The sequence below is a fragment of the Drosophila pseudoobscura genome, chromosome X (genome assembly GCF_009870125.1).
Source record: "Drosophila pseudoobscura strain MV-25-SWS-2005 chromosome X, UCI_Dpse_MV25, whole genome shotgun sequence".
NCBI lineage: Eukaryota > Metazoa > Arthropoda > Insecta > Diptera > Drosophilidae > Drosophila > Drosophila pseudoobscura.
The window spans coordinates 21,859,911-21,882,306 of NC_046683.1; the positions used below are offsets into that span (position 1 = coordinate 21,859,911).

The 22,396-nt window shown below is 47.5% G+C and overlaps 11 protein-coding genes across 12 annotated transcripts; 8 read left to right on the plus strand and 3 right to left on the minus strand.

Moving 5' to 3' along the window:
- Positions 1-29: 29 nt before the first annotated feature.
- On the plus strand, positions 30-1,357 carry LOC4816022 (28 kDa heat- and acid-stable phosphoprotein). Its single transcript, XM_033384508.1, has 2 exons — positions 30-137; positions 247-1,357. The coding sequence occupies exon 2, from the start codon at positions 338-340 to the stop codon at positions 980-982; it is 645 nt and encodes a 214-aa protein (XP_033240399.1). The 5' UTR covers positions 30-137; positions 247-337; the 3' UTR covers positions 983-1,357.
- Positions 1,358-1,442: 85 nt separating this feature from the next.
- LOC4815756 (ribosomal RNA small subunit methyltransferase NEP1) lies at positions 1,443-2,473 on the minus strand. Its single transcript, XM_001355185.3, has 2 exons — positions 2,199-2,473; positions 1,443-2,139 (listed from the first exon to the last, which is right to left on the minus strand). Exons 1-2 carry the CDS (start codon positions 2,364-2,366, stop codon positions 1,549-1,551), a joined length of 759 nt encoding a protein of 252 aa, XP_001355221.1. The 5' UTR covers positions 2,367-2,473; the 3' UTR covers positions 1,443-1,548.
- Positions 2,474-2,500: 27 nt separating this feature from the next.
- On the plus strand, positions 2,501-3,119 carry ND-B14.5A (NADH dehydrogenase (ubiquinone) B14.5 A subunit). Its single transcript, XM_001355186.4, has 2 exons — positions 2,501-2,693; positions 2,782-3,119. Exons 1-2 carry the CDS (start codon positions 2,631-2,633, stop codon positions 3,022-3,024), a joined length of 306 nt encoding a protein of 101 aa, XP_001355222.1. The 5' UTR covers positions 2,501-2,630; the 3' UTR covers positions 3,025-3,119.
- On the minus strand, positions 3,114-5,088 carry Cyp4d14 (Cytochrome P450 4d14). The gene is made up of 4 exons (XM_001355187.4): positions 4,829-5,088; positions 4,278-4,734; positions 3,646-4,217; positions 3,114-3,579 (listed from the first exon to the last, which is right to left on the minus strand). The coding sequence occupies exons 1-4, from the start codon at positions 4,989-4,991 to the stop codon at positions 3,242-3,244; spliced, it is 1,530 nt and encodes a 509-aa protein (XP_001355223.2). The 5' UTR covers positions 4,992-5,088; the 3' UTR covers positions 3,114-3,241.
- A 1,446-nt stretch (positions 5,089-6,534) lies between these two features.
- Cyp4d2 (Cytochrome P450 4d2) lies at positions 6,535-8,618 on the plus strand. Its single transcript, XM_002133335.3, has 5 exons — positions 6,535-6,885; positions 6,958-7,344; positions 7,418-7,487; positions 7,558-8,126; positions 8,193-8,618. The coding sequence occupies exons 1-5, from the start codon at positions 6,729-6,731 to the stop codon at positions 8,534-8,536; spliced, it is 1,527 nt and encodes a 508-aa protein (XP_002133371.2). The 5' UTR covers positions 6,535-6,728; the 3' UTR covers positions 8,537-8,618.
- Positions 8,619-8,658: 40 nt separating this feature from the next.
- Cyp4ae1 (Cytochrome P450 4ae1) lies at positions 8,659-10,856 on the plus strand. Of its 2 annotated transcripts, none has more exons than XM_002133336.3 (4): positions 8,659-9,140; positions 9,203-9,662; positions 9,725-10,266; positions 10,328-10,856. In XM_002133336.3, the coding sequence occupies exons 1-4, from the start codon at positions 8,960-8,962 to the stop codon at positions 10,666-10,668; spliced, it is 1,524 nt and encodes a 507-aa protein (XP_002133372.2). In that variant the 5' UTR covers positions 8,659-8,959; the 3' UTR covers positions 10,669-10,856. The 2 variants fall into 2 exon arrangements, with proteins under 2 accessions (XP_002133372.2, XP_015040873.1); XM_015185387.2 differs by having other exon boundaries at positions 10,695-10,856.
- A 122-nt stretch (positions 10,857-10,978) lies between these two features.
- On the plus strand, positions 10,979-12,631 carry pn (exopolyphosphatase prune). Its single transcript, XM_001355188.4, has 2 exons — positions 10,979-11,169; positions 11,233-12,631. Exons 1-2 carry the CDS (start codon positions 11,122-11,124, stop codon positions 12,412-12,414), a joined length of 1,230 nt encoding a protein of 409 aa, XP_001355224.2. The 5' UTR covers positions 10,979-11,121; the 3' UTR covers positions 12,415-12,631.
- Positions 12,522-14,412, minus strand: Nmd3 (60S ribosomal export protein NMD3). The gene is made up of 2 exons (XM_001355189.4): positions 13,332-14,412; positions 12,522-13,263 (listed from the first exon to the last, which is right to left on the minus strand). The coding sequence occupies exons 1-2, from the start codon at positions 14,339-14,341 to the stop codon at positions 12,627-12,629; spliced, it is 1,647 nt and encodes a 548-aa protein (XP_001355225.2). The 5' UTR covers positions 14,342-14,412; the 3' UTR covers positions 12,522-12,626.
- Positions 14,413-14,455: 43 nt separating this feature from the next.
- On the plus strand, positions 14,456-14,866 carry LOC4815474 (uncharacterized). Its single transcript, XM_001355190.4, has one exon. The coding sequence runs from the start codon at positions 14,565-14,567 to the stop codon at positions 14,775-14,777; it is 213 nt and encodes a 70-aa protein (XP_001355226.1). The 5' UTR covers positions 14,456-14,564; the 3' UTR covers positions 14,778-14,866.
- Positions 14,867-16,843: 1,977 nt separating this feature from the next.
- Positions 16,844-17,522, plus strand: LOC4816032 (keratin-associated protein 19-2). The gene is made up of 2 exons (XM_001355191.3): positions 16,844-16,945; positions 17,035-17,522. Exons 1-2 carry the CDS (start codon positions 16,934-16,936, stop codon positions 17,368-17,370), a joined length of 348 nt encoding a protein of 115 aa, XP_001355227.2. The 5' UTR covers positions 16,844-16,933; the 3' UTR covers positions 17,371-17,522.
- A 2,801-nt stretch (positions 17,523-20,323) lies between these two features.
- On the plus strand, positions 20,324-20,974 carry LOC4815663 (uncharacterized). The gene has a single exon (XM_001355192.3). It carries the CDS (start codon positions 20,434-20,436, stop codon positions 20,884-20,886), a length of 453 nt encoding a protein of 150 aa, XP_001355228.1. The 5' UTR covers positions 20,324-20,433; the 3' UTR covers positions 20,887-20,974.
- The last annotated feature ends 1,422 nt before the right edge of the window (positions 20,975-22,396 follow it).

The following is a 22,396-nucleotide window of genomic DNA, read 5'->3' on the forward strand; positions in this document are numbered from 1 at the left end:
TTGGATTATCAAAAAATTTAAATTTTCATAGTCTTTCATCGTTGCTGCCACAATCGATAGTTTCTGTCAACACACATTGAGTTATCGCTAATATCGATTGTTCTACTGCTGGCTCGTCAATTTTATTTGGAATTTCTGTGTGTAAAAATTAAAAGCCTGCGTGACTAAATTTGTCAGATCATTGGCAAACACACGCCTGGCCGAAAAAGCGACTCAAAAAAGGAGTATCGAATTTTCCCGTTCCAGCGGCTGCTTGCGGAAGAATAACGTTTTGGAGGAAGACTAGCGGCGACACACGCACCCATACACATATACAGCGTAAAAACAAAGACTCAGCATGCCACGAGGAAAGTTCGTTAACCACAAAGGCCGCAGCCGTCACTTTACATCACCCGAAGAGCTTCAGCAGGAGTCCGAGGAGGAGAGCGACCAGTCGAGTGGCAGCGGAAGTGGTGAAGAGACCGGCGGTGACAAGGCCTCCGGTAGTGCGGCCACATCCAAGTCGAAGCCTCCAGCGACCCGTAAGACCGCCACCCGTCCAGCCCACCGTCAAAAGCAGCGTCCGGCGGTCAGCTCGTCGGAATCCGATTCGGAGGAGGAGTCCGAGGATGACTCAGAAGCAGAGGCGCGAGATGCCAAAAAGGGCGTGGCCTCGCTCATCGAAATCGAGAATCCCAACCGTGTGACCAAAAAGGCCACCCAGAAAATAGCAACTCTCAAGCTGGACGATGGTGGGTCCTCCACCACCAGCTCCAGCGCCGCCGCCAAGCCGGAACTGTCCCGTCGCGAGCGTGAACAGATCGAGAAGCAGAAGGCGCGCCAGCGTTACGAGAAGCTACATGCGGCCGGCAAGACGACCGAGGCGAAGGCGGATCTCGCTCGGCTGGCCCTCATTCGTCAGCAGCGAGAGGAGGCCGCCGCCAAGCGCGAGGCAGAAAAAAAGGTGGCAGCCGACACTGGAAAGAAGCCGGGGGCGAAGTAGTATCATACAGGATCGCCAGCCCGCGATACCTTAACCCGTCAACTGATTCAGTAACAGAACCAATAGAAGGGCTAATGGCAATTAGTTAAGAAAACGTAAAGTAAAAAATTTATCAGAAAACAACGCAAAATGATGAGGCTCGCTACGCATCGCATCTCATCGACCCCGAACCAAACCAAACGCGATATGTTGCATCTGCCACAAGTGCCGAGTATCCATGAGAAACGCTAAAAACTAAATTTCGATCTGAGTGAGCCCAATGTCAAACAAATTTCAGGTTTTCTATGCAGCGTCTTTTGTAATTGAGAATTATAAAAATAAATAAATATATATATATACATACATATGATATATATGTATATTATGTACAACCAAGTGACGGCTATTGAACTCTCTCTCTTCCAACGATAACCTCCTTGCTGGGCCGCCATTGCGATTTAAAGACAAACACATTACGGGATACTTTACAGTCTGCAATGCGCATATAATCTATTCAGAATGGGACTACGTACTAGCTATAACTACTCCAGAGCGGGACAACCGGAAATCCCTGAACTGGGTCTGGCCTATACTACCTTCCAGACCTCCTCGAAGGCGCTGCAGAGCTTGGAGCATGCTATGGCCGCCGACAGCGGGTAGTTGCTGATGGAGAAGAGCTCCTCGGTGTAGTCCGTCTTGAGAACGCCATGCGCAAAGGCGCCGATCACCATAACCACGGGCTCATCGTAGGCAACGCTACCTTCCTCGCCGTGTGGGACAAGGTCGCGGCAATTTGCGACAAGTTTCCCGGAGAAGGACATGGCGTATTTCTTGCAGCCGACCGGCAGATGGTCTGTTATGGGGTTCTTGATAACACTCATTAGGCGGCGAGACGAGTCGTTGGCCCGAATCTGGAACTTGTGCAGCAGCTGGACCATAAGACCGGCGAATCGCTTGAAAGTGCGTGGAATGCGCGTTTGGGGATTAATCTCGATGAGAACATTGTGTTCGGTACGCACAAACACTTGGAGCAGGCCCGCACGGTTTAGCGGTGAGTCGAATAGCATCAGTAGGCATTGGTGGGTGATGTCGGGGCGGCAGGAGCCCGGATCACGTTGATTCTTGCGCATAATACCCGCATGGTCGTCGCAGTTCAGCAGTTCAAAAGTGCCGTGCACCTGCGGACGGGTGGATATTGTCAGCTGTCAGCCAGGTTGAGGGTTCGCAAAACACTCACCTTAACCGTTTCCAGCTGGGCGCCCTCCAGTACGATAATCAAACGCTTCTCGCTGGCATTTACGTGCAGCACCTTGAAGTGTTTTTTGTCCAGGTCGAATTCCGGATCGTCGGTCTTGCGTCCCACAAATTTGCGCTTGCGATTTATCATTTTTCCTTGGCCTCCCATTTTATTTCGAAGTGTGCTATTAATTTATTTAATTTATATTTATTTCTACAAAAACAAAAACCATGTGCACGCGGCGGAGAGAAATTATCGATGGATGTCATATATTACAGCCCTGCAAGAACGTTCGATACTATCGATAGCCGTACTCATTCCTGCCATCTGCAATCATAACAAGAATCAGCTGGGCGCTAAAGTTTTTAGGCATTACAAAGCTTACAAAAGATTCTTTCAAATAGTTAAACATTTCGTTTAGCCGGAACAAGCATGTCTGCTCTACGCCGTGACGTGTCCCCATTTTTTCAACGGATCCGGGCCTTTCTCCTCGGTGTAAGCATGGAACCGTACGGCGCCCCGAGCGTCTCAAATGTTACGTTATGTAAGACAAAAAACGGAAATTTATACAATTTTATTCCAGCGTGAGCACACTCTGGCGCTGCGCTTCGAGGACGACGTAGCCGATCGCACCCAGCCCCCTCCAAAGATCCCCGACGGACCTTCGCAGCTGTACTCGGCCAACTACTATTGCCTGCGCGATGGCCGTCGGGAGGTGAATCCACCTATTGATCTGGTCGAGCAGCAAAAGCAGCTCTCAGCGGATGGCGGTGCGTCCACGGCGACCAAATTACCCACTCCGGGCCAGGTATATGCCTGGGACTAAATGACCGAAGAAATAACACTTTTTTTGTGTTGTAACTTGATGCGGTTGAAACTAAAATATAATCAATTTAAGCATTCAAAAGTGTGGTATATAAATCAATCATTTTATTTTATTGGAATATTTACAGTGCGGTCGTCTTAAGAACTAATCAAAAAAGGTAATAAAATAAAAATAAAGCCACGCAGGCAACAAGAAACGGGAAACTTGCAGAGAAAACTCAATAGACGCGCGGTTTGAGACCCACATTGATACCGGTGGTGGAGCGGAGGATGAGGTTCAGCACTAGCTGGACGTCCTCACCTAGGGGCAGCAGTTCAAAGTGCCTCACCATCTTGCTGATGGTGCTTTTCATCTCCAGCATTGCAAACTTCTGGCCAATGCAGTTGCGTGGTCCCGCAGAGAACGGCGTGTAGGCGAATGGATTGATTTCGCCCTTGCGCTCCGGACTGAACCGTTCCGGCACGAATTTATTCGGCTCGGGGAAGTAGTCCGGATCGCGCTGGGAATGGTAGATGAGTATCATAACATCGGTCTTGGCGGGTATGAGTTTGCCGTCTGCAAGAAGCAAATCATCATCATTAATGATCAACATTTCTTAAAAAGGAACCCAAGGGAACGCACCCAGCAGTGTGTCCTCGACAATGTGGCGTCCGATTATCGGTACCGAAGGGAACAGTCGCAATGACTCCTTGATCACACACTCCAGATACTTGAGCTCGCCTAGCAGCTGGATGTTCACCGGGGCGTCCTTCTCGTCCCCGAGCACATCACGCACCTCCTGAAAGACTCGAGCCTGCACCTCTGGATGCCGGGCCAGCAGATAGCAGGTGAAGGCAATGCTACTGGTGGTGGTGTCGTGGCCCTCAAACATGAAGGTATCTACCTCCTCTCGTATGTCCTCATTGCTGAGTGGAGCCCCGTCAATGGAAGACTGTAGGAGCACATCTAACAGGGCCATGCGACGTTTCTGACCCACATCGTCCAGGGGCGATGCGTTGGTTGTCTCGTACGTGCCATCTGAGATGGACTTCTGCAAGAGGTCACGACGCTCACTGATCACATTGTTGGTGAAGTCCTGCATGGCCTTTATGTTCGCACTCAGCTTGGCGAAGGCGAAGGGAAAGAACAGACGCATGGAGATGTCCAAACGCTGGGCGGGATTCACAAAACGCTCGGCCAGCATGCCAGAGGCCCTGAGACACATGGGATCGGAATGAAGAGGCAATCCAAACAGTCTAACGAGCTAAACTCACGTTTTTACCGACTGGACATAGGGAAAGTTGGGTTGCAACTGGGCATTTATCTTGACGCCCATGGCCGTCTCGGCGATGATGTCCATGGCGCAAAGGCAGGCTACGGGGAACATGTTGATCACGGTTTTGCCATCTGCCCGGTCGTACAGATTCTTAGCCATGATGGCACTCTGCTGGTCAAACACCTCCACAAACTGCTCGAGGATCTTGAAGTGGAACGCAGGCGTGATGATCTTGCGCCTACGGAACCACTTCTTTCCCTTGCTCAGCAGAAGGCCATCGCCCAGCCAGTTGACCAGCAGGCCGTATAGGTTGTTCTTCTGTATGGTCTGCTGGCTGCTCATGATCGCCTCAATCATTTTGGGGTCCGCCGTCATGAAGCCGCGGTCTTGAAGAATCTGACATCGCACATTCTTGCCATGGGTTTGGATTAGGCGCCACTGCAAGTCGAACACAGCTGCAAGAGAGATTTGGTTTTGGTATCTGTCGCTTGAAAGGATCGCTGGAGCTCTGGGCTGCAGCTAGCTCCCGACTCCGTTTCTGTGGCCTACTTTTGGGCGACTCATTGATCATCAACGGGGCATTACCCACAAGCGGCCATGCTTTGGGTCCAGTGATTCCTGCCCGGTCAAATAATCGTTTGTGTTTCCGGCCGACCAGGTAGTCCCACACCAGGGCCACAGTAAGCAACAGCACCAACAGTTCCACAAACATTTTAACATGCAGTCGTTCCTAATTTCTCAATTTCCTATTTCGAGCTTCTTTGTTTTTCGGGTCTCTCCAACGCGCTTACAGACCACAACTAATGGGCTATGCTCGGTGGTGGGGCTGTTTTGTAGCCAATTCTGACCGAGATAAGGGTTCTATAATCAGCGGCCAGTATTAACAGTACCAAGTGTACCCAAGGCGACGGTCAACGGCAGTTGGCGTTGGTGGTGGAGGTCAGAACGGGCTGGAGAGTCTTGGTGAAGGCGATCCCCAGATGCCAGGGGCAGACGCCCTCCCTTAGCCTTGGCCCTCTCTATCATCTATCATCAACCGGGTTTTCGGAAGTGGAGACATCTCGATCCCTCGATTTGTTCGGGCTATCACTGAGTTTATGGATCAGTTACATTATCAGAGTATTGGCGTAGATGCAGATAAGCCTGGTTGGGAATCTCCTCCCACCCACTGGGGACCCATTCATTGCGTTCATCGCGGCGCACACAACAACGACGAAATCGCCCGATCAGCATGACTCAAGGTCTTTGCTTACTATCGAAAGAATAAAAGTTCAGATTGATACGGTAGTGGGAGTGGAAGTGAAAGTGTGGGAGTGTGCCAGTAGGTCGTCCGATCCGTCCCTTTCACAGATTATCTGCTCTTTTTTATATACCAAACAGGCTGATAAGATCGCAAGCTTCTTCCCCCAATAGCTGCCAAAAGAGTCTCTGCTCTATCTATTCCAGAGACATGCTCAGTCAACACTTTTGTATATATACAATAATTGTAGTTACTCTCATACAGGAAAAAGGATTTCAAACAAACACCGGCCAATAAATCCTGGCTGCAAACAAGTGACGATTAGTTTGTCGGACTAAGGGTTCCTCACATAAGCCTACTCAGAAAGTCTCTCTTGCTAGTCTCCACTGGCTGCATGGTTGGGAAGGTAAAATCACAAATTAAATAAGAGCATATTATTATCTCTTAAGAACCGGCTCTCTTCTATTCATGTCTGAGTGGGAGCATTGGAGTGGGCGCTCCCGTGACCGAAGAGCGTACATATCTGAGGTCGACTTGGATGCTGTTCTATAACTGGTAAAACTACATCTCAGAGTAGACTCGTAGCCGCTCTCATTTCTCATAGAATGATTTCCACGAGTCTCTCATTTCCTAGAGAGAGTGTTCTTTATTCATTTGTTTATACAGTTGATTTAGAATTTTAATACGTTACCCGATTGGACCTTTGCTTACATTCCAAGCCATAAAAACCAGACAAGACCTTTATCAATATACGCAATACGATATTTACATACATTGATGGTTTATTGAATAACCCTCTGTTGTACATTTTGAATGCTTATTAATGTATAGATCTTAGTGAACCCTTTGGCATCGAACTTAATGTAAATATCAGTGGATTCTCTTATCCAGTAGAAGATACATTTTGGTACCTTTGAGATTTACTGAGCAGTTTCTTTCAATTCAGACAAGTAAGCATTACGAATTATAGCTTAGCAATCGTGATAAGAATTGCGAGAAATCATCGTGATTCGACAATCCACTCAAGTCTAGTGGCGTAATTTCTCTTAGGCATGGCTCTCTTACGATCCGGACCGGCTTGCCGCTGACGCGTCTCGTAATCTGCTCACTGCCTGGTGGAGAGGCTCACCCTCGAGATAGCGGGAGTGAGATAGTCAGTGCAATGGTCGGCTATGGCTTATTCGTAGTTCGTTTGTAATTGGGTGTACAATGCTCGCGCTTGTGTTCCTGGTGGCGCTTACGACAGTTCTGGTGTGGGATTATTTTTGGCGCAAGCGGCGCAATGATATACTTCACTATATGCCAGGTCCGCGGGGTCTGCCTCTTGTCGGCAATGCCCTCATGTATCGTGGCCTCGATGCCGAACGTAAGTTTATTCCCAGACCAATATTGTATGTTACATTCCATAGTTACATAGACTGTATTTTTATGCTTGCAGAGATCATGGGTTTTGTTAGCAAGAATAGGAACAAGTACGGTCCACTCTACAAGGTGTGGGTGCTCAACCAGCTGGCCGTCTTCTCTACGGACCCGCATGACATCGAGTTCATCCTTAGCAGCCAGCAGCACATCACTAAGAACAATCTGTACGAGCTGCTCCACTGCTGGCTGGGCACGGGCCTCCTAATGAGCACCGGCAAGAAGTGGCATTCCCGCCGCAAGATCATCACGCCCACCTTCCACTTCAAGATCCTAGAGCAGTTTGTCGAGATCTTCGATCAGCAGAGCGCCGTGATGGTGGGGCAACTGCAACAGCGGGCTGATGGGAAAACAGCCATTAACATTTTTTCGGTTGTCTGTCTCCTGGCGCTAGACATTATAGCAGGTGAATGGGCGATTTGATTCTCTCCCATCTTTAATAGACTATATCTTCTGTATCTGTATCTGTATCTGAATAGAAACCGCCATGGGAACCAAGATCCAGGCACAAATGAGCCCCAATCTGCCCTATGTCCAGGCCGTCACGGAGTGAGTCGTCCCTCTTTTCAGTGAGAGCTGTTGCAATTTTCCGCGAGTCCCTCATTTTGTTTTCTTTCAGTGTGACCAACATCATGACCACCAGGTTCATCCATGCCTGGCAGCGCATCGATTGGCTCTTCCGCCTGGTTCATCCGGGAATGGCTAAAAGGCAGGATAGCGCCATTAAGGTGATGCACGACTTCACTGAGAATATCATTAAGCAGCGTCGGCAGGCCCTGGTCAGTGCAGGGAAACAGGAGAAGGAGAAGGAGGAGATCAAGGAAGACGATGACCTGGGACAGAAGCGTCGCATGGCCCTTCTGGATGTGCTCCTGCAGTCAACCATCGATGGGGCTTCACTCAGTAACGACGACATCCGGGAAGAGGTGGACACGTTCATGTTCGAGGGTCACGATACCACTACCTCGGCCATCTCCTTCTGCCTTTACGAGATCTCTCGCCATCCCCAGGTGCAGCAGCTTCTGGTGGAGGAGATCCATGAGGTTCTGGGTGTGGACCGCCATCGTCCGGTCACCCTGCGGGATCTGGGTGAACTCAAGTATCTGGAGAATGTGATTAAAGAGTCGCTCCGCCTGCATCCTCCAGTGCCCATGATTGGGCGCTGGTTCAACGAAGATGTGGAGATACGTGAGTGCTTGGTTTGTCGCTTGATTCCTGAAAGTACCTGAAAGTAATCACTCCTCGAAATTGCAGGGGGAAAGCGCATTCCAGCTGGGACCAACTACACCGTCGGCATCTTTGTCCTCCTCCGTGATCCCGAATACTTCGAGTCCCCTGACGAGTTTAAGCCGGATCGCTTCGACAGCACGTCACCCCAGACGCATCCCTATGCCTATATTCCCTTCTCTGCGGGTCCACGCAACTGCATTGGTCAGAAGTTCGCCCTTCTGGAGATGAAGAGCACCATCAGCAAGCTGCTGCGTAATTTTGAGCTGCTGCCTCTCGGTCCCGAGCCACGACCGGCCATGAACATTGTGCTGCGGTCCGCTAACGGGGTTCACCTGGGTCTACAGCCGCGTTCAGTTCTCGCCAGTTGATCGCTCTGATTATGCTAGTCTTTCCCATATTGGTTTGCCCCATCGGCTGTGGATTAAACAATATTTTTTAGTCGAATTCAAATTTTGGTTGACTTCTGTTCACGTGCTCACTTGTTACTCTTCTTAATGGCCAACAGCTGGTGGCCAGGTCAGCTGTTCTCGCTTGATTCTCGCTCTCTGCCTCTGTCTCCCTCTGCTTGGCGGTGGACTTTTCGAACCCTTCGCTTATATAATCATTCAGAACCCTGCAGAATCTATACAAATTAAGCACTTGACACATGTCCGAGTGTACGTATAAATAGTTTTACGGGTTCCACTGGTTTTTAACGGTGGTCGATAAGATTTGAGCTTCCTCTCACTGTGCCCTAGCCGACAGTGCATACTTCTGGATTTGGATCTGCTTGCTTCGGTTTGCAGTATTAAATGGATTCGGAGAACATGTTGATGGCTTTGCTGCTGACCATGGCCCTGACGCTGATTGTGGCTTGGCTACTGCAGTTGGCTCTGAGGGAGATGAGACATCCGCTCAGGGGATTTGTGCCCAGCGTCTCGCGGGTGCCGCTGGTTGGAGCCGCCTGGCAAATGCGCAGCTTCCAACCGGACAGTAAGAGAACCCACGCTGCTCCGATATTGGAACGATATTCACTTTGTGTCTTGTCCCCTTAGATCTCCACGAGAAGTTCGCCGAGTACGTGGAACGCTTCGGACGTAGCTTCATGGCCTCCGTTTGCGGCCAAGTCATTATGGTCACCGCCGAGCCGAGCCATGTGGACGCCCTGCTGCACAGCCAGAAACAGCTGCGCAAGAGCAGCATCTATGGAGCCCTACGCGGCTGGCTGGGCAATGGGCTGCTCCTCAGTCAGGGCGAGCAGTGGCACGGCATGCGCAAGATCATCACCCCCACGTTCCACTTTAGTATCCTGGAGGAGTTCGTCGAGGTGTTCGACAAACAAAGTCAGCTGCTAGTGGAGCGCCTGCAGCCCTTGTCGAATGGTGGAATGGTGGCTATCAACATTTATCCATACGTGGGCTTGGCCGCCCTCGACATCATCACTGAGACGGCCATGGGTGTCTGTGTGAATGCTCAGCTCGATGCGGACTCTGCTGTGGTGCAGGCCGTCAAGGCGTAAGTTCAACTGCCTTTCTAACGTGACTGAATGTGTCTGAATAACTCAGTCCTGCCTCCAGCGTGACCAATACTTTGGCGACCAGGTTTATGCGTCCGCATCTTCTGCCGCCGTTGCTCTTCCGACTCTGCTGGCCCAGTGGCTTTCGGAAGCAGCAGGAGGGTATCAAATGCCTGCACCTGTTCACAAACAGCATCATCGAGCAGCGTCGCCAGTTGCTTAGGAGAGAGAATGCACCGGGAGAGCCAGTCGCGCGGGACAGGCGCAATGCCTTGCTGGATACACTGCTGAGGGCAACGGTGGATGGCCAGCCGCTAACTGACAAGCAGATACGCGATGAGGTCAACACCTTTATCTTCGAGGGCCATGACACCACCACCTCGGCCATCTCCTTCTGCCTGTATCTTCTTTCGCGGCATGCGGCAGTCCAGGAGCGGCTTTTTGATGAGGTGAAAGGACACTTTGGCCGCGAGCTGGACCGATGCGTGGTATATTCCGACTTTGCTGCTTTGCCGTTTCTGAATTGTGTGGTCAGGGAGGCACTGCGCCTGTATCCGCCCATTCCGGCCTTGGGACGTTGCCTGGAAACAGATTTGGCAGTGGGTAAGTGGCTACTTAGACTAAGCGTACAGATAAGACACAAGATTAGGACATGCCTATCCAGAAGGTGGACGCATTCCAGCGGGGACCAATGTGATTCTGCTGCTCTGGCAACTGCTTCGGGATGAGATGCTCTTCGCAGATCCACTGATTTTTCGACCGGAGCGGCACCTCTCTAATAAGGCCACTTCTAAGAAGGGCGCATACAGCAATATACCCTTCAGTGCGGGACCACGCAACTGCATCGGCCAAAAGTTTGCCATGTTCGAGGTTAAAACCATGATCATAAAGATGCTAAGAAATTTTATACTGCTTCCCATCGGCCCGGATGTGGAGCCCTCTATTAAGATCGTATTGCGATCCCGAAATGGCGTTCATTTTGGACTTCGCCCACGCGTTTATTGATATTTTGCTTACATCTTAATTTTCAGAAACAATCAGCTGTCTGCAATGCAAGCGATATCGACTATTTAGATTTTAAATCTCGGGTTGGTTGCCGCGCTGGTGAAATCGATATTTACATATATCGATATTTGGCATAAAAACGTCAACCTAATGGAAAACAATTTTAAATACCTTCTACGAACCTTCAATATGCTTTAGTTTATTTTCGTTGTAATTGAACAGTTTTCGTGGCCGTGCTGATCCATGCCGTGACTTGCAATTCGCCAACTCTAGACATTGGTGGTGTTCAGGGACATCGATTAAAAATACAGCTATCGATATTGGCAACTGTTGCTTGTCTGCTGCTTGTCGGACTGCAGTTGCTATCGATTCGGAATCAACAGTCCTGCGAGGTTGAGCTTTTGCCGAGTGGTCATAGTTTTTCTTGGAATTCAAGGAGTTAGTTAAGTTAAAATGCGTTTCGTCCGTTTTCTAACTCATGCTCGGACAACGCTCAACCGTGTAAGTATCTCCAGGGACAACCTTGACTAGCAGGCAAAGCACTGATAGGGATTCTTGTTTCAGTACCTGGCGGACGGGTCGACTGTTGCTTGGCAGGCTCACCCTGCTGAGGAGCTACGTAAGCTGCACATCGTCATTGGCAATGAGTCGTGCGATCTCGACTCGGCTGTCTCGGCCTTGACTCTGGCTTTCATTTACTCAGAGCGTAGCCAGGAGCACGACTATGTGCCCGTGTTGAACATTCCACGCAGGGACTACCGGCTAAAGACAGAAGTGGGCCATATGTTGAGCAAGTGTGGCATTGCCGAAGCCATGCTGCTCTTCCGCGATGATTTGCCAAACAAATTCGCTAAGGATGTCAACGTTGTTCTCGTTGACCATCATGTGAGTGAGCTGGCTCCACATGTGGTAGAGATTCTCGATCATAGACCCATCGATGGCGCTAATCCGAAATACATGCTGTTGCCCCAGAACTGTGTGCGCAGCATCGAGACCGATATCGGTTCCTGTGCCACCATCGTCGGCCAGCGTTACTTGGCCGTGGAGCAACCACGTTCGCCCATCGTCGCCCAGTTGCTACATGCCACCATAGTCCTGGACACAGTCAACTTCTCGGCCACGGCCAAGCGTTTCTCTCCCAGTGACCTGGTCATGGTGGAGCAGATGGAGAGGGAGCTATCAGAGGGAGGCCAGTCAGATGTTGGGCGGCGCTCTGAGCTTTTCAACGAATTGGTGGCGGCTCGCGCCGACATAAGCAATCTGACGCTCACCGAGGTCTTGCGCAAGGACATGAAAATAATTCAGACCGAACGTCAGCAAGTGCCCATAGCTGGAATGCCCATCCTCATTAGGGATTTCATTGAGTTGAGTGGCGCCGAGAAGGCTCTGCGCGAGTTTGGAATCGACAGCAACCTCCTGGTTATGCTTGGCATGTATGTCTCTCCCGTTGATGGTACGGTGCAGCGCGATGTGGGCCTCATCTCGTTGGCCGGACAGAGTCAGTTGGTGGAGTGTGTCCGTTTGGCCCTGGTGGGGTGCCATGAGCCCTCGTTGGATCTCAGAGCCCACGATGTGGGCAGCCGTTTCATGGGCGGCTGCTACCTCCGTCAACACAATCTCCGCGCCACACGCAAGCACATTCAGCCCGTGATCAAGCGGGCTCTGATGGAGTGGGAGGAGATCCATGGCTTTGGCTGTAATGAGGTGTACTTCTTTAAGGAAAAGCCCAAGCTGGGCCTCTCCTAAGTCAAAAATCAATTGTAAAGGCCATCAATGGACGAGATAAGGAGGTTTAGCCAATACTTAGCAAGGGTTTAATGAGTGGGGTGTGCTTGAAATTATCCGTCGCGACGTGGGATTCCAAAAAAATTGTTTCTTTTAGTTGATTAAGCGATTATATGTACAGGGCATGTATGTATGTACCTATGTATACAAGAAATAAATCTGTATGAATAAAACTAAAGCTCTGGCTCCTCGTCCTCTGCGTTGCCAGCCTCGCCCATTTCATCGTCGGCGCACTCCAGCGTCATGTCTTCCAGCATCTCCTCAAGCGTGATTTGGGGTACGTCGCCTGTGGCCCCCTGCACCTCGATGGGCAGCGTCTTGTTGGTATCGCGATAAATGTTGACTTGTCCTCGCATGTCCACGTTCTCTTCGAGATCGTCCAGGAACTCGTGGTAGTCGTGTTTGCTGCGCTCGTCTGTGGCCTCGGCGGCCAAGTGTTTAATCTTCCACACTCGCTGGTTGAGGCGTGCCTGGCGATCGTAGTGCTTCCGCACCAGAACCACATCGGGCACTAGGTCTGAGGCGAGTTTCTCGAATTCTGGATCATTGATGTTGGCCTCCCCGGTGTTGTAGCCCATGACGGAGTCGCCTACCTTCAGTAGGTGGCCGAGATGGGAGCGTGTGTGAATCGGATTGTCATTGATGCCGAGCTCCGATGAACGCACCACCCAAATGTCGCAGAGAGCATGCTTGAAGGACAATTGACCCTGGCCGGGATACGTTTTACGATCCTTCTCCATGATCACCTCAATATCCATGACGACGTACTCCACCAGCTGCTTGGGATTGCAGACAGCCTCGAAGGGAGCTCTGCAAAACGTAAAGGATCATGAGTCTGCCCAATTTAGGATTGGAAATGAAAATGAAATCAATCATACCTGAAATACACCTGGGATGTTAGCTCGGCAATCTGAGCCGTCAAAGGATCTATGAGATGGATGCTGCTGGAGACGCGGTTCACTAAGCAAATGGGCGACAGGTTGCCCAGCTGGTGGCGTAGCTTTTTGGACAGGCAGACGGCGCTGTCCTTGGACACCGGCGCTAGCTCCACCGACCAGGAGTACTTGTAGTTGTAGTTGTTGCTGTGGATGTCGTGCGAGATGAGACGCTTTGAGGTGGTGACTTTGCCGGGCACCATGGTCAGTAGAAAGTCCACCATTCGACGGGCATGGTTCTCGTTCGCGTAGTAAAAGTCGAGGCCGCCGTGCTCTGGCTTAATGCCTAGCGTGTGCTCATGCGCTTTGTGCTTAAGGATCAGCTGTTCCAGATAATAGAATGTCTTCTTGTTCTCAGCGCGCTGGCGCACTTGCACCAGACACCGCCAGAAGTCCTTTGCTTCCGTACGATGACAGTCGGTGCACATCTGATTCTGTACAGTGAACTCCACGACGAAGACCTGCTGGAGAACAGTGCCTCCAACAATCTCGCCATGCACCGTGAGCTTGACCTTAATGCGCTTCGAGTGTTGTTCGGTCCATATAAAGCCGGCGTCTACTAGCTTTACCTCTTTAAGTCCCTTCAGCTTTTTAAGACAAAGCGCCAGCAGCTCGCGGGACTCAAGGGATGCCTGAATCCACTCGGTTGGAGGCTGTAGGTAGCGCTCGCAGTTGCGGCAGAAGTGCAGCACTGCTTGCTTAGGTATGTTCTCGGTTATGTCCACATGGTTGCGCAGACAGGTGACGCACATGTTGGCTGGATTCGGTTGAATGGGCACGGCACACTCGCAGCAGAGGATGACGGCGTCGGGGGCGCTCTGGCTGCTGCCGTCGACGGCGGAGCCCAGGGGGCTGACGCCAGAGTATTCGTGGTCCATGAATGTGTTTTCCCTTTCCCTTTTTCTTTCGTGTACTTCGAAATGACGATGTTTCTCACGCAGTTGCAAGAACATGTACGTAAACACGTGCAGAGTACGAAATTAATGCTGCAAGATGCAGGGCTGCCAACTCACATGGAATGGCATGTGAGCATATCGATAGTACGCAATCGATGGTGGTGGGGTGGGAAGCGACATGTGTCAAACGCACTGCTACACGGCCATCACTAGCTCACATAGGGAATATAAAAAAAATCAAGTGAATTTTGTTTGACCGGTAAAGGGAAAATCCATTATCATGCAGAAGAAACCCATCAATGCCAACACCTTGCTGGACAAACTGCATCGCGGCGCCGTCTACGCCTGCATCGGAGTCACCCTCTACGGCACCTATGTGCTAGGTAGCCGCTACTACCACTACTACACTGTGATTCGCCCAGAGAAGCAGCAGGCGGAGCTGAAACTCCTTGACGAAGGCGCCCACGACAAGGCCAAAGAGCTGAAGTACTAGGCGATTGCACATATTTCCTGATATTCTATTTAATGTCTGTTAAGCGTAATAAATTGTAAGGAAATGTAAGCATTTTCCACTTAAATGGATATCGAATCGCGGCTACTGCAGCTGTGTTGTTTTTGTTGTGTAATATGAACAGCTGATTTCTTAAGGGGGGGTCGGGTGTGGTTTTTTCGATTGCCATTCAACGAATCGAATGGTATTTAAAAAGGTTTTATCGGCTTGTGGAAGATCGGATCTGACCAAAGAGGTCCCAGAGAAATCGGAGTCCCTATCGGGGCCAACAATGCGGCAATAACAGTCGTGATAATAAATCAAGCGACGAGTCAACAATACGACAATGGAGAATCAATCAATTTGTGTGGCCACGGCACTCGGAAAATGGCAAGACTAGAATTATTTAAAAGCCGGGCCAAGAATTATGGTTTAGCTGGCAATCAAAAATGTTGTTATCTCTGAGGGGCATCGTGACTGGATCTGGTCGGGGCTGGCGCTGGCTTCCGCTTGCTTAACTTGGCCCGCATCTGCAGTCGGCGGCGATCGGGGATCGGAGACATCGCGTGCATTAACCTCATCGCCGCCGCTTGCTGGGTCGAGCAACTGCAGCCGAATAATCCAAGTACTTACGAGTATTAACATTAAATGATACAAAAGCAACAATAGATATGGGTATGGCTATAACAATGGTGTTGCCACCCACTTTTGGGAGGATGTCGAGACGTCGCCAGCGGGGGCTTGTGAAATACCGTTTGCATTTTCCATGCTTCATTTCATTCAACAATGTTGCCTCCGGCATTGCCTCATTCATGGGGTCTCGCCGCCCTCTCCTCCATTCTTCCGCTCCAATCAAGTTAGCCAATCAAAAAGTGCATTTGCAATTAATGCTGCGCTGCGGTCAAGGTCGTCCGTCATTGTGGCCCAAAGCAGTCGGAAATGAGTTGGAAACGGTGACTCGGCTTAGCGATACCCTATTGGGATTGGGATTCTATTTGGTCTATAAGAGGAATGTGTGCTTGAGAGAAATCGATCGGAAATGGACGAGAGAAAACCGAAGGCTGGCCCATAACGGACTTAATGATTTGCTTATGTTCACTGGGTTTTGCTATTATTAAACTCTTAATCGAAAGAACTAATATTGCTTTTTAGCAACGAAAGGCCTGGAAAATAGGTTTAACATATGATATAACACCAACTTAGGTAGAGGCACAATAGACTTAACATAAGAATTAAAACAACAAAAATAAAATTACAAAAAGACAGTTCCAGTATGCCCTTCCACTGCAGGTAAGTCAATAAGTCGTGCACTGTGGATTCTTTCGATAAGAGGGAGCAGTTATTTTTGTTGCTGGTTTTTGTATTTGAAATGATCTCGCAGAGATCTCAACGACTGGCAGCTTAATTAAAAATGCCAAAATGCTGTAAACTTGCAATTGTTCATAATTGTACATACATACATACATATAAACGTAATCGCATTCATACTGTGTGTTCAAATGCATTTCCCACGGGGCTTGTGGCATTTTGATTTGGCAGCCCGCTTCTAGGTGGAACACGGCTCCCTCTCCTCTCGCATACAAACATATGTTGATAATGTAATTTCCCCTCTGTAATACATACATATGTATGTATCTGGAGGGCTGGTGAAAGTGTCATACGATAGTTGCTCAGGTGATTGTGGCACGCATGGCAGTGTGTCGTCTGTGGATCGTATTCCCAGATTGTGGGATTTAATTTTTTGGATTGCATAATAGGCCGCCGTGGCTTCTAGAATCTTGGATTTGGATTATAACTTTTGCGGATATCGGGGTTTGTGGGGAGGAAAAACGTTAGTTGCAACGCCCACTGCCAGATCTGAGGGGATGAGCGGAAAATTAACCTTTTAGGTCGTTGCACGCTGCTTAAGCATAAACAATATTCGATTTCAAGTCGTCAACCCGTCATGCATTCAATCCCTTAGCTTTAACAATCGCTGACTTCACTGCCGATGCTGCTACTGCTGTTGTTGGAGCTTTGCATAACATCAAACTGTAGCAGCAATGCCCTGCCGACGACTATAAAAGCGCAGGGCAAGCTCCCACAATGAACAAACGTCAATCGGCTTCAGTCCCGACAACCAGCAGTGGCTCCATTCTAGACACAAAAAGTCCCTTAACATGAAGTTCTTGGTAAGCGGAATCGGGTGAAACAGCACGAAGATCCTCAGCAGCATGGCCGAAAAGGACTAACCCAAACCAAACCTCCGGTAAACTTGCAGTGCGTATTTGTGGCTTTTGCCATATGTTTGTCCGTCAGCTGGGCAGCCATTTCAGAGCCCGCCGCTGCTCTTCCTGAGGACCCCGAGCAGGATACGGCCGCCATAGCCGAGAAGAAGACGGAGAAACGCGGGATCTATAGCTTTGGCTTTGATGGCTATGGTCATGGCTATGGCGGCTATGGCGGCTATGGCGGCTATGGACATGGCTATGGTGGCTATGCACACAACTCCTATGGCTATGGCAGTCCTTACGGCAGCTTTGGATACGCGCCCTACTATGGCGGCCATCACGGCTTCTATCCCCACCATGGTCATGCCCACTACAGCTACTACTAGGAGGCTCCATAGAACACGTTCGCGCATCCACGCATCCACGCATACATATTTTTTTTATCGCTTCACGTTCATCACTGCCCATCATGCACTAATTTAGATGTATCAAATTTTCAGTCTAAAGAAAATTAAATAAAAATATTGGTCTTAAATAATTCGAACCTTGAGCCGTTCGCGCCGCTACCATCCGGCGGCTATTCAGGGATGGTCCGTTCGCCGTTTTTATGCGATAGTTAGCCGATGGTTTCCAAATGCAGCCCTAAAAAGCAATGAATGGCAATAAAAAATAATTCGCGCCTACACATATTTCAAATCGTAATTCAAATTTTAAATCGTTAAAAAGAAGAAAAAAGCAAAAAATCTTAATACAAAATGAGACCAGCAATTGGTGGTAATACGTAAACATAACTATGTATGCATTTGCTTTTTTTACACGCATGCCGAAGTGGACTGCATAGATGGAAAATCTCGCTGTAAAAATTTGGAAAATTTCCGAAATAATTCCGTGAATGTCAACAAGGACAGATATAACTGCAGATCTAATATTCTATCTGCTACCAAGGCGCTGCACCAAAACGGATCAAACTGGAAAATCTTCTGGCGATTGTTCGGAAATTGCTTGAGGTCTAGAGGGAGCAGCAGAAATTACAGGAGGAACACCAGGAAACAAAGCGAGAGATACTCCAGCAAATTGCGAAAAGCTTAGGCCAAACCAACCTCCAACCAGAGCTGCTGCAATTTTCAAGGGAGTCCAAAGAGTAACGTTTTTGTACATATGGATTGTTTTATTATAACCAACAGGAGCACCAATGTGGTTTTAAAAGTAAATCGGAAAACATTGTGAAAATGAAAACCGGATCCTGCTTGATAATTACTATATAACGTTACTCTTTAGACTCCCTAGAAAATTGCAGCAGCTCTGGTTGGAGGTTGGTCTGGCCTTGGCGGCTCGTAATTGGCGAGAGTATCTCTCGCTTTGTTTCCTGGTGTTCCTCCTGTAATTTCTGCTGCTCCCTCTGGACTTCAAGCAGTTTCCGAAAAATGTGCAGTTGCAGAAAGAATGTTAGAGCTGCAGTTGTACAAGGGTGTTCAATAAGTTTTGCAGTTCGATAAGAGATGGCGTTACGACTAGCCTAATTTGTATATGTAATGTTGGTTTATCTTTTATCTGAAAGTATGTGAAGTTTTATTTAAATCTGCCAGTGTATTTTCTTTTTTAAAAAATCATTTAGTATCGACATGTTAGAGACTTTTTTACAATGTAAAAAATCAAGTATCGTGCAGTGATTGATTTTTTTTTTAAGGTTTAAAAGCAAAGGATATTTATGATCAAATATGAAAAGAATATAAGGACTCTTCGCCTTCAATTAATTTAATTCAATTATTTTAACGTGGTCGTACAAGCCTCGAAGACAAACGTCAAGGACGTCCAAATTTAGCAACAACACCCGAATTTATAGAAAAAAAAAATAGGATATCGTATTGGAACATCGTCGGGTGACTGAAAGAGATTTAGTAGAACCCCTAGGCATCTCAAAGGGCAGTGTAACAAATATTTTGACTGATGTATTGGGCTTCAGAAAGCTGTGTGCAAAATGGGTGCCGCATTCGCTAAAAATTAAAAGAAAAAAACGACTTTCTCAGCCACATTTAAAGCGTTTTCGAATGAGACTTGGGTTTATCACCATGATTCTGAATGATAACAAGAGGTTACAAAGTGGTTTGGAACTGGTTCTTCGGCTCGTGAAAGAGCCGATTCAGAAATCGACCAAGAAGTTGTTGGTATCAGTTTCTTAGGATGCGAAAAGAAGTTTGTTTGTGGACTACTTGCAAACTAGTAAAACAATAAATTCCGAATATGACTTTATCCTTTTAGACCAGCTAAAAAAAACAATTTGTCAGAAAACACCCAGTTTCCAGAAGAAAAAATTATTTTTCATCAGGACAATCCGGACAATCAGGACACATGTCACAAGAGCATTTTGACAATGGGTAAAATCTATGAATTAAAATTTGAATTGTTCGAGCATTCACTGTGTTCACGAGACTTGGCTTATACCGACTTCAAACGGTTTCCAAACCTAAGAAAATGCGAGAAAGCGTTTTTTATCAAACTATTAGGTCATAACAGCTGTGGAGGCGTATTTTGAGGCACTTCCTTATTCGAACTTCTGGGATGGAACTCATAAATTTAAATCTCGTTCGAACAAGTTTATTGATGTTAAGAAAGACTATACTAAATAACAAAAGGTATTTCAAACTCTAAAATTGTGTTTTTCTTATCTTAGTCGGCATTAACGGATTTGTTTCGGGACCCCCGAAAATCCGCAGTAATATGATGCCAAATGTTTATAGCGAGACTTTCCATCTATGCAGTCCACTTCGCCCTGCGTGTATTTTTTGTTTATTGAACGGCTGCAAAATAGTAATCATTAAAAAGCAAATACATATATACATACTTATGTTTACTTTTTATCACCAATTTCTCATTTCTCTCATTTTGTATTGTGTTTGTTGTTTTTCTTTTTCTTTTTTCAACTACTTAAAATTTGAATTAAGATTTGAAATATGGGTAGGCGCGAACTATTTTTTATTGCCATTCATTGCTTTTTAGGGTTGCATTTGAAACTATCTGCATAATACCGCTTAGAAAGGTGCGGCTTAGGAACACCCCACATGAATGGTGGAATAACTGGGAAAGGCAAAACCTTACGAACCATCTCCGAAATGAATGGCCATCAGTGTGAATGGCCTATAAGCCGTCCGCGCCGCTTAATGTTGGGGGTGTGCAAAGTTGCTTAACGCAACTAATAAACATATATTGTCTGAGTACTGGGCTGAGACTGAGGCTTAGTCCTGCATATTATCATTTCATTCTGTCTTTTTAGATGTATATAGACTTATACTAAAATTAAGTATGTGCTACCTACCACCCACCCCTCCACCACTGTTATTATCGCTTCGTCGGCGGTCTGGCAACTCCGGCGAATAACTGTTTGTAAAAAAGCATCGATCGCGGCCGAACATATTTTTCCTTAACCAAATCATCTCTTTTTGTGCTTAACAATGCTGAAACGCGATCTGCAAAGCATCACACTAAAACTGTCCGATCTCAAGGAGTACGACGCGAAGCGCCTTGAGAACAAATTCAAGAACCAGCGCCCCAGACACTCTGTGGAAACCATCACCGGGGACGACGCGTCCACGTCTGGCACGGCAACTTCCAGCTTTACAGCTGGCACGTGCACAGAGACGCCGTCCTCGGGCACACCCACTGGCTCGACTACTCCCACGTTGGCTACTCAGGAGGATCTGGCTGATCGTTCGCCCAGACCCACATCTGTGGCAGCCACAGCCACAACAGCAACCACGAATTCTGGCTCCACCGATGATGATATTAGCGTGGCGGCCGTCGCAGATGACAACGACACCATCGATGACTTCAGCGACGACAACTGGGTGGACTTGGATGCGGACACTAACGATGCGGACGAAGAGGGAGCAAGAGGAGGAGCCTAGCCTAGCATGCGACCTAGTATCTTTTTTTTATACTTAAATGTCAAATTTTGAAGACGTAACAAATAATAATTCCAAACTTCAAGATCGAGTCGAGCACCTTTGCCAAGGTTATTATTATGTTATCCAGATGTTTGCAACTCTCAGAAGGGCAGGGATGGATGTAGAAAGTTATTATCTCAGACGTATTTACAAAGAACATACACATCAGAATATTAAGGCTGGCTACTGTTAGGCTATAAAAGCTGGCTGCTAAGGAATTACTGTCCATAAGTCTTACATACATACATATGTATGTATGAAGAAATATGTATGTAGATATGCTCTGCATGGTCTCTGTTTTTGGTATCGCCGTTTGCAAAAGGGACGGATTATTTTTTAATGCGTGCACCTTTCATGAGAAAAGACACAACGTCGATATTAATTCCTGCAATCTATCATCATTCCACCTAATGGCCATTATTCTAGCTCTCTACACATCAAGTTTACAAAGGCGCCAATTAGGACCGACGGACGGACAAACGAATGTGGCTATATCGACTCGGGTATTGATGCTGGTCAAGAATCTATATGTATAATTTAAAAGGTTGGAAGCGTTTCCTTCTGGCTGTCACATACATGCATCTATAGTATAGATTCTAACGATTCTAATATACATATGTATGTACCGCTTTATTCTTTAAGTGCCGAGTAATCAAAAAAGGGCATTTGAAAACTGCGATTTTCGGTCTGATTTTTAATTTTCTGAAGCATGCATGCTTTTAGGCTGTATTGATGATAAAGGCAATTTAACTTCCCTGTAGTTGTGTAGTTGTATTGTGGTAGTTTGGATCGCTGGCTTTCAGGTTCGACGAAGGGTAAACATTTATTGAATCCGATATGCTATATAATCTTCTATGCTATAGAATTATTACACTATTTTCTTTGATTTGAGCGCTCATGGAAACCTTTTTACGAATTTGTTTATAAATTATTCAAAAAATGTATACAGGGAGCAATTACTTATTACGATGCAATTACTACACCGTCAAGTGGCCCGTCTGAAACCAGCAGAAGGCTGTTACGCGAGCATTCCGGAAAGATAGCTGTTAGACTAATATTCGAGGAAAATGAGCACTAAAGTTACTAAGAGAACTAGGCATGCATTCAAAATACATTTACCACTACAATTACAAATTACTAGAAAGGTGTGTAAGGATTAGTAATTTAATAAGAGAAAGAGAATTAGTGGTGGATATAATATGAGGGAATTATATTCCGAGCATAAGACCCTAAACGGTTCATGAAAGGAATAATTCGATCTACAAAGTGGAAGGAACAACGGTATACAAATTCTAGTAAGTCTAATAGGAATCGTGAAGTTTATCGGGAGGTTTACTAATAGCAGTCTAATAGAGTAAGATGGAAGTCTCACACCCGCATCCCAGTTAAGGCCCCGCAGAGCAAAGAGTAAAAAGTTTTTTTGTACTGATTCTATGTCCTGGTGTGGTCCTGGTGTACTTTGTACTGAGGG